The sequence below is a fragment of the Barbus barbus genome (genome assembly GCF_936440315.1).
Source record: "Barbus barbus genome assembly, chromosome: 49".
In the NCBI taxonomy this organism is placed as follows: domain Eukaryota; kingdom Metazoa; phylum Chordata; class Actinopteri; order Cypriniformes; family Cyprinidae; genus Barbus; species Barbus barbus.
The window spans coordinates 2,495,061-2,507,946 of NC_136727.1; the positions used below are offsets into that span (position 1 = coordinate 2,495,061).

The window sequence follows — 12,886 nt, forward strand, 5'->3', positions numbered from 1 at the left end:
TGCCAATAGCTCTACGAACTATTTTTTTCCTCCCTCACAAAGTTTCTGTGCATGCAAGAATGGCTTTATGAATGTCATTTTAAGGACATCATTACGAAATTCATTCGAAACATTGAAAAATTTGTTTCAAGAATTTGCCTTCTTGAAACAAATTCAAGAAAATATTTGTAAATCCGTTCTTACATAAAATGTTACACTGAAATTTAGTGACAATTAATAATGTTTTTACGAACAATTTAAACAGAAACGCAATCTGCTTGCGTTTCATGAATGAGGCCCAAAATATTCCGTTAAATTTAGAATTTATTTAAATTTCATACATTGTAGGGCTGTCAAATTTGTTTTGGAATTTTGAATATTCGTTGAATTTAAAATAAAAATCCGCAACGTTTTGCATTCGAATTTTAGGTGTGCGTCAGGCAGCCTTACAAGATGCAATGACGATGTAGGTAGGTGTCATTGCATTTTAATACTTTTTTTTTAGCCTATCCAGCTGAACCCACTGGATGCGTTATTCATTCAAAATACTGCGGAAAAAGAGAACATCATTGCAGAGATTATGTTTTTTGGTCAAAACTGGAACCAAGCCCTTCACACAGAACACATATTTAGCGCATTTTCTCGAGGGACATCTATCACCGTTGCACTCGCATCTTACACAAGAGAGTCTGATATTTAGAAAGCTATTTAAAATGATTGTAAGTTCAACTTTGAAAAAACATTTCTCAAAAATGTATGGGGGGGACGGGTCCCTATTTAAAAGTAACGTTACTCTTTGTGATTGGTTTTCCATGCTTTGTATTAAACTGTGTATACATGATGCTGTTTTGTTTCTAATTGTTTAAGCAACTTAATTATAAATGGTTAAACATTATTTTAAACATTACGCACTTTTTAAAAAGATAGTCGTGTGATTTTACTGCTTTGAAGAAACGTGGATTAGTAATATTTTGCTTGATGTGCCCTCTTGTGGCCTCAGGAGAGAAGCAAAAGCTTTTTTTCCTCTAAATGAAATTATGCCTTTAAATTCTAATTTAGTTTTTCAGCCATTTTGACAGCCCTAGTACATCACGCTTAACGTTTATCATTAATGATTTGTGACTGGTGCTGGCAAAATTAGTCGGAATGTGCAAATGTTTTTATTTTCATTCTCCATTAAAATACCTTCAAAATTATATATGACTTGTTGGAATCGGATAAAAATGACTGAGCTACAGCCGTAATCGAGTTAAAGATTCCAAAGCAGAATCACCAAGCAACGTTGCATATTTTCCTCCAACTCTTTTCTTAATAATAATTACTATATTATTAATCACAATATAGCTATTTTTATTTTATCGTCGTTCTTAAAAACAAGAGATTGGGCGCTCGGCGCGTCTTATGCACTTGCTTTGCAAATGTGATCGTCATCACCATGGGTTTGAAAATCATATTTCGCTGGTTTGGACTCATGTCATCGAGAATTCGATATAAATATTAACAAAAGCTGGAATGCTGCGCTTTGCAACAACAGACTTACAACTTGTGTTGAGAAGCAGTAGCCGTCGTCCAGAAGTGTGCAGAGAAAAAGTTACTCCTCTCAGAAAACGTACAAATAAAGATCATTTTAGATGTTTAATTACTATTTGGAGCATTGGGATCGCTAGAAGAGGGCTTAATGAACTCATTTTTGTGAAAACCTTACATTTTGCACTTCTTTTGCCTGTAGCTCAAAATTAGCCCGTGCACCTTCCGACTCATTTCGCCAGAACATATGATGAAAGCAGAACTCACCCTCGTCGCTGGACGCTTCCTGTTTGACTATAGAGTGAGGAGAGCGCATGGGCGGCTTGCTGAATGGATGTCTTCGGCTCTTCTTTACCTCAACTTTCTTCTTCAGCTTCGTGAAGGGACTCGGCTGAGAACAAAAACATTTAACGATAATTTGCCTCAGCGATTAAAATTATCTAAAAACCCTTTGAGTTCAGAGAAAGCACTGACCTGCAGGTCGGGAGCGGCTCCATTACTCTCAATGTCGCTGGAAGCGAACTGCTCAAACACCTGCTGGAATGACAGCTCGTCGGGATGCTTCGGCTTCTTCTTTTTCTTCTTCTTTTTCTTCTCCTCCTCTACATTTTCTGGTGGAGGATCCTGGGGAGGATCTGTTTTTCTGTCTTCAGCGGCTGAACAACAACAAAGATGGAGGAATGGGAAGAAAATACCATCACACATTCAGTAATAACAAGGTGCTAGGGTTTATGGGATGGTTTCTATATGAAAAAAAAGATCGCCCCCTCACCTCCTTCCCGAAGCGCTGCTTCTGCTTCCGCCTGCTCCTGCTCCTCCCTCTCCAGGGCCTCCAGCGTGAGGAGCGCCTCCCGCGCCATGCGCTCGTCCCTCTGCTGCCGGCGCTGCTGCTCGCGCTCCTCCACTTTACACAGATACTCGCTCATGTCCAGCTCCACTCCCTCCTCCGCCAGGACCTTCACCTCCTCCAGCTTCAGACGCCGGAACTGTTTCACCTTCGCCTGAGCTCTACAAAAAAATAATGCAAACGGATAACAAAATTATTTCATTATTTCAAACAATTATTTATTTATTACGATTTGAAGTGTCAAAAGTCAATAAAAATTTGTCGGCGCTCAACAAAAAACATTGCAAATGGATAAACTTATTTAATTTTAAACAAAACGTTTCCTGCTCGATAAATTTTACAATTCAGGAAACTAAAAACTTTGCCTAATCTCTACGAAAAAAAAAACTACGCAAACAAACTTTTATTTCAAACAGAACCTTCTCCCACTTGATATATTTATGTATTACGATTCGAAAATTAAAGGCGAAAGTGTCAATAAAAACCTTGCTGAGGTTTACAAAAAAAACATCGCAAAAGGATAAACTTTTATTTTTGAACCAAATGTTATCCAATTTGATTGTTTTTATTTGTTAAGGTACAAATAGTAAAGGTCAAAGGCTAATAAAAACTTTGCCTTAGCTTTATAAAAACAATGCAAATAGATAAACTTTTATTTCAATCCAAACGTATCCCGCTTGGTTTTGTTTATTTACGATTCGAACAGTAAACGTCAAAGGTTCATAAAAACTTTGCTCCACTGAGCTCCACAAAAAAAGCAAAACAAACGGATAAACTTTTATTTCAACCCAAAACAATTCTCACTTGTTGATGTTTTTATTTATTACAACAATAAAGGTCAATAAAAACTTTGCCTAAGCACTGCAAAAAAACAATGCAATGGATTAAAGAAATTTTATTTCAACCCAAATGTTTCCCACTTGATGGTTTTTATTTATTACGAAATGAAAAATGAAACAATCATTAAAATGAAACAATGATTTTTTTGCACCGAAAACAACAGAACAAAACAGAATTGTTTTTAATTAATTTAATACATTTTAATTTAATTTAATTAATTTATTATTAAATATTACGTTTAATTTAATTGATTTTATTGTTTATTCTTAATAAATAGATAACTTATTTCAAATCAAGCTTTCTGACTTGATAAAATTCTATTTATTAAGAATAAACAAAATAAATTAAACTTAATATTTAATAATAAATTAATTTAAATTAAATAAAAATGTATTAAATTAATTAAAAAAAATGACAATAAAGATCATTTCACGTCCGTGGCAAATTTTTGCAGAGACATTGTTAAAATGAAAAAATGCATTTCTTTTGACCAGTAACAAAAAAAATACCATATATTAATTTTTTTCTGCATTGCAACAGCTGACCATAAACGTCATTGTAACGTATCATTCCTACATCATGCTCTCTCAACTTTTTACTATTATGATTCAATAAGATATTATGAGCAATTTAACAATGTTGTGTGTTTTGCATTAAGAGCACATAGTAAATGAAAACGTTTGCAGTGACATGTTAAAACGAAACAAGTTTCCACAAAGCATGTTTTGGGTTTTTTCGTTCAAGGGACCGACGAAAATTAGTTTCTAAAATCAATAATAAAGGCCAACCAGCAGATTTTTGCTGCAACACAATGAAAAATGGAAAATTGTCGGCACCTGCGCAGGAGTTTCTCTCTGTAGGTGACTCTGGTTTTCCTCCAGTGCTCCAGCTCGGGGCTGGTGAGGCTCGTGGGTTTCAGGTGGTCCAGGACCGTGTTGTCTTTCCCCTGTTTCCACAGGTCGTAGCGGTCAGGCTGCAGACAGCGAACGAAGACGTCCATGGAGATCTTCACCATGTCCTTACGGCACGTGCACTGCAGAAGACAAAAAAGAACCAACAACTTTAATTAAAGTCTCTAAGTTCTGACTGCATGATATATGATGTGACACAATCACGGCCAATCAGAATTCATTTAACTATGTGGGGTGATATTTTGGAACAATGAGATTCCAGGGTGGGCGGGGCTAATGAGCACAAAAAAATTTGTATTTATTTGTATTATTGTATAGTATAATTTTTTTTTTTAAATGTATTAATTTTAATTTGTATTGCATTGTATTATTTTTTTAAATTGAATTTAAAATACATTTTTGCATGCATTTGTTTATTTTTTTATTTCTGGCCTTCAGTTTTGCGATTACAAGAACAATCGAGAGTAATGTGAATAAAATGCTAATTAATTTAAAAGGTTTATAAATATTATATTATATATTATAAATATTAATGTATTAATGATGATGAATAAATATTAGCATAATTAAATATTAATACACGTTCATTATAAAATAAAATAAATTAAAAATGAATACATCTTACACAAAAATATATAAATTAATATATTTAAATTGAAAGAATAATAAAAGGTCATCTAAATTAATATAAAATTAATACATTAAAAATAATACTATTAATACAAATATTTAAATAAAAAAATAGTGTAGATGATTCAAATAAACAAGTCATTTTAAGTCAAGATGATTTTAAGTAAATTTAAAGTATTATATTTCAATCAAAATACATGTTTTTGTAATATATATGCAAATTCATTGAAAAAAAAGGACCTTAAAAACGACAAAATATTGGGGTTCATCAAATGAACTGCATCATGGGAGTCGTGTCTGAAACAATGATTGAAAGGAAAATGAAGGCGATGGAGACGAGAAGTGATGATTATATGAAATAAGTCTTCATGCAGGTGCGCAGACACAAGGTTATTAAATAATCAGCGCTGACTGGAAGAAAAAAACACGCTTTTAATCGCAGAGTTTGCACGCTGTGGACCGAAGTGAAAAACGCACAAATCAACATCTCTCAATCAACAGCGAGAGAGAGACGGATGGAAATAAAAGTCATTTTCCTGCGAGCTGCAGTTGGCTGTATTACATCGAGCCGTTATTTCCTGCGCCGCGCCGGAGCTACTGTTCAATTACCAGAAACATTCTGCAGCTGAAGTGAAGACAAACACGGCAAACCCTGTGTGTGTGTGTGTGTGTGTGAGGGCGTAATAACGGCAACAAGCGCTATTCTTCACTCCGAAATGTCAATGTCTCGCAGCGAACCTCCAGGGCTTGCCATATTATGCTCAGAAATGCAATTCCAGCCTGACTGGAAGGATCCGACTCCACCTGGAAAACAAGCGTTGCTGAGGAGAGGAACCAACCAAAACTAAAAGTACAATCATGCTGAGGACATTCTTCAGGAGAGCAACTGAGACTCAGCTGTTTCCAAAACACTTCTACATTTCTTTAGCAAAAATTGTGACTATAGGGAGATACATATGTGTTTGTGTATAGCTATATTTCAAAATCTGTATCGTGATTTAGACCGCAACAATGAAAAATTAAACTGGAAAAAACATCTAAAAAGCATTATAAATAAATTAGAATTATATAATATACAGTTGGGCAAAAGAGTATTTAGTCAGCCACCAATTGTGCAAGTTCTCCCGCTTAAAAAGATGAGAGGCCTGTAATTTTCATCATAGCTACACTTCAACTATGAGAGACAGAATGGGGCAAATAGTCCAGGAAACCACATTGTAGGATTTTTAAAGAATTAATTTGCAAATTATGGTGGAAAATAAGTATTTGGTCAATAACAAAAGTTCATCTCAATACTTTGTTATATACCCTTTGTTGGCAATGACAGAGGTCAAACGTTTTCTGTAAGTCTTCAAGGTTTTCACACACTGTTGCTGGTATTTTGGCCCATTCCTCCATGCAGATCTCCTCTAGAGCAGTGATGTTTTGGGACTTTCAACTCCCTCCAAAGATGTTCTATGGGGTTGAGATCTGGAGACTGGCTAGGCCACTCCAGGACCTTGAAATGCTTCTTACGAAGCCACTCCTTCGTTGCCCGGGCGGTGTGTTTGGGATCATTGTCATGCTGAAAGACCCAGCCACGTTTCATCTTCAATGCCCTTGCTGATGGAAGGAGGTTTTCACTCAATCTCACGATACATGGCCCCATTCATTCTTTCCTTTACACGGATCAGTCGTCCTGGTCCCTTTGCAGAAAAACAGCCCCAAAGCATGATGTTTCCACCCCCATGCTTCACAGTAGGTATGGTGTTCTTTGGATGCAACTCAGCATTCTTTCTCCTCCAAACACAACGAGTTGAGTTCTATTTTGGTTTCATCTGACCATATGACATTCTCCCAATCCTCTTCTGGATCATCCAAATGCTCTCTAGCAAACTTCAGACGGGCCCGGACATGTACTGGCTTAAGCAGGGGGACACGTCTGGCACTGCAGGATTTGAGTCCCTGGCGGCGTAGTGTGTTACTGATGGTAGCCTTTGTTACTTTGGTCCCAGCTCTCTGCAGGTCATTCACTAGGTCCCCCCGTGTGGTTCTGGGATTTTTGCTCACCGTTCTTGTGATCATTTTGACCCCACGGGGTGAGATCTTGCGTGGAGCCCCAGATCGAGGGAGATTATCAGTGGTCTTGTATGTCTTCCATTTTCTAATAATTGCTCCCACAGTTGATTTCTTCACACCAAGCTGCTTGCCTATTGCAGATTCAGTCTTCCCAGCCTGGTGCAGGTCTACAATTTTGTTTCTGGTGTCCTTCGACAGCTCTTTGGTCTTGGCCATAGTGGAGTTTGGAGTGGGACTGTTTGAGGTTGTGGACAGGTGTCTTTTATACTGATAACGAGTTCAAACAGGTGCCATTAATACAGGTAACGAGTGGAGGACAGAGGAGCCTCTTAAAGAAGACGGTACAGGTCTGTGAGAGCCAGAAATCTTGCTTGTTTGTAGGTGACCAAATACTTATTTTACAGAGGAATTTACCAATTAATTCATTAAAAATCCTACAATGTGATTTCCTGGATGCTTTCCCCCCATTCTGTCTCTCATAGTTGAAGTGTACAATAAAATACCTAAAATAATGTATAATAATTTAAAGTAATATAAGTTAAAATTAAATGAATAAATATAACATTAATAGTTTAAATTAATAAAACAAATGTATTATATATATATATATATATATATATATATATATATATATATATATATATATATATACAAAAAATGTATTATCATATATAGTTAACATTAAATCTGTAGTGGAATACTTCAATAATGGAAGTAATAATAAGTACAATATATGCAAATTGGCAAAAAAGTCAATACTGGTACAAAATACTGGTAAAAATTGTAAATATATATTTATATAAATACATTTTTACATTTTAAAGAAGTCTCTTCTGCTCCCCAAAGCTGCATTAATTTGATTTAAAAAATTACAGTAAATACAGTAATATTGTAAAATATTATTAATATTGAAACTATCAGTTTTCTACTTGAATATTTTTCAAAATACAATGCATTCCCGTGATGCAAAGCTGAATTGTTCAGGATTCTTTGATAACTAGAAAGCTCAAAATAATAGCGTTTATATGAAACAGAAATCTTTTGTAAGATTATAAATGTCTTTACTTTAGCTTTTGATCAATTTAATGCATCCTTGCTTAAAAACAAAAGTCAAAGTTTTGCATTGTAGTGAATATATACATTTAAAATGAAACAAAAACACAAAGAAAGTGAATTAAAAAGTAAATAAAGTTTAAAAAAAGAACAAAAAACAAATAATTTGACACTGAACTCTCTGGGATCAATCTCTTTTATTGCTGTATTTCTCACTGCTAAACCAATAAATGGAAATGGAAACAATCGCAGGTCTCTGAAGACACCAGAGCGATGAAGCTGCGTCTCGTATCAGAGATGAACATGTGAATAACTCTGAAAACCCATCGTGTCTCTCTCACTAGACCAGGTCTGGTCATTACATCAGCCGCTGCAGGTGGATTATTAACTGTTTCTCTTAGATCTCACACATGATGCCCGATTTATTCACAATGATGTAAATCAAGCAACACTGCGAATATAACATTGAATTTAATGTGCTTTTTTTTTATCTAATTGAAGGATTCATTCACAGCACCATTAAAAATTAAAATATTTTCATGCACAAAAATGTATATATTATGTTATTGCACATAAAAGATTCTTTAACAGGCCAGAAATCAGTATTTTGTCATGAATGTGCAGGTTTAAAGATCTCTGACTAATGAGGCGCTCCATCAGATGCCTGTAGAAGAGGAACTGAAATAATGAGTGGGACTGAGCGCAACACGAGAGAGAATCAAACACAAAACCCGCTCATGTGCTTTAATTAGCCGCGCGTCTGTGACCCGACATTCAGCACATCGCTAATCATTACAATACATGCAGATCATCAGCCGCGCGAGTCACGTATGACGAGAGTCTCTAAATGCCAGAGCGCAACACGAGCGGGAAAAACGACTCGCACGTGTGTAATATGAGAGAGAGAGAAAGACATATATGTGACCCTGGACCACAAAACCAGTCTTAAGTCGCTGGGGTATATTTGTAGCAATAGCCAAAAATACACTGTATGGGTCAAAATTATTGATTTATCTTTTATGCCAAAAATCATTAGGATATTAAGTAAAGATTATGTTCCATGAAGATATTTTGTACATTTATTACTGTAAATATATCAAAACTTCATTTTTGATTGGTAATATGCATTGCTAAGAACTTCATTTGGACAACTTTAAAGGAGATTTTCTCAATATAAAGATTAATTATTCAGCTTTCATATGTTGTATAAATCTCAATTTTGAAAAATTAACACTTATGACTGGTTTTGTGGTCCAGGGTCACATATGTGTAGCATTTGGACCAATCAGACACGCATTCATTCATTATATTTAATGAATAATCCAGCAAACCCTCTCATTCAACAAACAATCTGTGAGGGTCTATGGACCCTTCCCCCCAAAAGAGCACCCTAAAGGGCTCAGTTACCAGGGCAACCATCTGATAAGACTGTTTTATTGCTCAAAAGTATGTGAGATGCGACGTGCCACAAGAACGGACCCTTCTGAAACACACGCAATGGCCATACAAACAAAACTTTCCTCCTTGTCACTCATAGACAAACCTTTCTACAGATAAACATGCATCCCAGGACATTGTATGTATGATTTTAACTATCTTGTATAGTGTGTCTTGCATTGTATTTAGTTTTATGCATGCTTTATGAGTAAAGTACTAGTTAATGTAACCCCTCCTATATCGTGTCTCCTACCAAATAAATGCTCATTTGATGATGCACACTTTGGTGTACACCACCTTCTCATAGAATGCCAGGTGTGTGTGTAATTTAATCAAAGTATAGACTGCCAGAGCCTTTAGAACCATGCTCTCAGACAAAGGGTCATATACCCCCCCCAATATTCCCAGCCTCCCGCTTGGAAATTCAGGCTCTCTCATTGGTCAAGCCCATCCTGAAAGGTGTGACTCTTCCGAGACTTTAAAGGGCTCATGCACAGGTCAGCCTTTCTCTTCTGCTAAATCTTCCGATTGCTGCCCGTACGGTTGGACTCATGGAGCTCCTGAGCCGGTGCGGGCGCGTCCGGCAGAGCCTAACATAGAGCCGTGTGCGGTCTGGGGAGATGGCTCCTGACCACTGGAGTTTAATACCACTGGAGTTCATCTTCACCCAACCCTGGAATTCACCATCATGGAAATGCCCTCGCTCAGACATTTCTCTCTCCCTGCTCCCATCAGTCTCTGCATCTTCATCTGTGGATTGCGGCCTGCAGTTCCACTGCGGCCCACAGGCCCCACTTTACACCCAGCCATGTGCTTACTTAGGAGAGAGGATTCTCTCAACCCCAACAGAGTCAAGAACAACCTCAGAGTTTCAAGAGATTGCAACTTCGGCCATCGAATGGGACCATCCAGACCTTCTTCAGAAGCTACACGGGACTCTCGTTCTCGTTGCAAATATCCAAATGCAAGTATCGTTCCTTGCACCACACAGAGGTTTGTTGTAAGCTATCGTATACTGTGCTCGAACAAAACAAAAAAAAGAAAAGAAACAAAAAGAAAAAGAAAAAAGTAATGAAAAGGACAAACTAAAAGAAAAAACAAACAAGGACAAATGAAAAGAAACAAAAAGAACAAAAAAGAAACAATAAATAGAAAGAACAAAAAAGGACAAAAAGAATAACAAGCGAAAAGGACAAATGAAAAGAAAAACAAACAAAAAACACAAACTATAAAAAAACTAATGAAAAGGACAAATGAAAAGAGAAAAAGACCAATCAAAAAGAAACAAACAAAATAAAAAAACAAACAAAAATGACAAACAAAAAGAATAACAAACAAAAAGGACAAACAAAAAACAATGAAAAGGACAAATAGAAAGAAAGAATAAACTAAAAGAAAATAAATGAAAAGAAATAAAGAAAAAAAATAAAAGAAAAAGAACGAACGGAAAGGACAAATGAAAAGAAACGACAAACAAGAAAAAGGACAAAAATAAAATTAAATCAAAGAACAATCAAAACGAAAGAACAAATGAAAGAAACAGAAAGAAAAAATAAATGCAAAGGACGAACAAAAAGAAAGAACAAATAAGGACAAACGAAAAGAAAGAAAAAGAAAAAACAAAAAAAGGACAAACAAAAATAGTGAAAAGAAAGAACAATCAAAAAGAAAGAACAAATGAAAGACAAACAGAGAAAAAATAAACAAAAAGGACAAATCAAAAGAAAAAACAAACAAAAATGTACAAAAAAGAAAGAGAAAAAGCTTGAAGGGATATGAATGAGCAAACAAAAGCAGCAAATGAAAGGTGTGGCGGGAGGAGCCAACGACAGACACAGTGGGCGTGGCGTCAAGCCTCGGAGAGGTTTTTATTAAACAAAACATTAAAATAAAGTGTCCAAAGGGGGAAAAGTGTCCAAAATAAACAGGGATCTGGTGTCCTCGTCGTGCTGCGGGGCTGTGCAGGAGGGCCGTGTTCAGGAGGGAAGGGTCCAGGGAAGGGGCGGAGTCCGGTGGCCGCACGCGCTCCCCTCTCGGGGCCGGGAGCGAGTGGCGGCGGCGTCTCTTGCGCGGCTTCGTCCATCTTCGGAAATCCCGGCGCTTCTGGGGGATTCGGCGGCCCGGCATCCTGGCCCGTCAGCCGCCTAACGGGTGCGGCAGTCCTCCTCGACGCTCCCTTCCTGGACCCACGAGGACACCAGCGTGCATGCACGGGGGAGAGACCGGTCTCCCGAGGAGAGGCGCGTTCGGCATTTAACGGCGGCAGTGATGAGGCTCTATTCACGTCAGGTGCGCCTCATCACACGCCGCCAGCCCTGGCTGTTTCAGCGCCCCTCCTCTCTCACACACCCACTCCTGTCGGGAGCCTGGTGAAGGGGGGCGAATATGGGACGGGGTGGTGATGATGGACAGGGGGGAGGCAGCCGACTCGTCACAAAGGATAAATGAACGAGCAAATTAATCAGGAGCGAAGAATCAAGGATGAAATAATGAATGAAAGTGTGCGAAATAACTAACGAAAGCACAAAAGTACAAGCAAAGGAACGAAACAAGAATGAGTGTGAGGAAGGGGCGGTGACTGAGCGAATGAACCGTTCGGTCTGAGAGCGCGCGACTGTCGTCTGTCGTGTTAAACTCACGCTCACCTGCGTGGCCATCTTGCCGTAGTCGATCCAGCGCAGGGTCGCGAAGTTTGTGGACTCGGCGCAGTTGAAGCCGTGGTTGAATCCGGCGTGATATCCGTACGGGAACGTGATCATAAACTCGCCCTCCTCCTGCGTGATCTACGAGAGAAAGAAAACAAAGGCAAAATCATCACAACGAGGCCCTTGCGCAAAATCTACGTCATCGTTTTACATCATCTGTGCTGATTATGGTGTGAAATCTTGTTAATTGCACAAAATTAATACAATAAAACACAAAGTGGGAGAATTCGATTCTTACGCCGATGTTGGAGAACTGTAAAAAGTACAGCGTTTTATAGCGGAAAAAAATAGCTAAAATAGTATACGCTAAAAAAAGCAAAAGAAAGACATGAAAATTTAAAGAAATTATGAGAACGAATTGATAAACAAAAAAGAAACAAACAACGTACTACTTTTATTAGCTATTTATTTGATGAATACTTAAAAATAAAAAGTAAAATGAAATACAAATTAATACTTTTAAATTAAATTGACTTAAAAAAGGAACAAACTACTATTATTATTAGAATTTAATTAATAAATTCATGTTTAAACAACTAAAATACCAACTAAAATAATTAAATTAACTTTTAAGCTTAAATTTAATTTAATTAAAAAGTGAGGTAATTAACTGTAAAAAATGTGTAATTTTAATCGAAAAACATATATAAAATAATACATACACAAAAAAACGAGATAAAGAATTAATAATAAACAAAAAGAAATGAAACATTTATTTTATTACTTTTATCGTTTTAATTTTTAATTAATAGATGAATAATTAAAATAATTAAGTCAATTATATTAAAAATAAAAAAACAGAAAGAAATACGAATGTAAAAGAAAAAACAAACAAATTAAAGAAAAATGAGGAATGAACAAAAAAATAAATACTTTTATCATGTTTAATTTGAAAATTT

General features: G+C 36.6%; 1 protein-coding gene across 2 annotated transcripts in view; it reads right to left on the bottom strand.

The window, feature by feature from the left end:
* Window positions 1-12,886, bottom strand: part of LOC306867400 (lysine-specific demethylase 4B-like) — a 55,204-nt gene that overhangs the window by 18,951 nt on the left and 23,367 nt on the right. For both annotated transcript variants that reach the window (XM_079413034.1, XM_079413033.1), the window contains exons 8-12: window positions 11,928-12,065; window positions 4,030-4,226; window positions 2,279-2,514; window positions 1,981-2,162; window positions 1,774-1,897 (exon numbers count right to left, since the gene is read on the bottom strand). In XM_079413034.1, coding sequence (XP_079269160.1) covers window positions 1,774-1,897; window positions 1,981-2,162; window positions 2,279-2,514; window positions 4,030-4,226; window positions 11,928-12,065 — 877 coding nt within the window. The remainder of the gene's footprint in view (window positions 1-1,773; window positions 1,898-1,980; window positions 2,163-2,278; window positions 2,515-4,029; window positions 4,227-11,927; window positions 12,066-12,886) is intronic.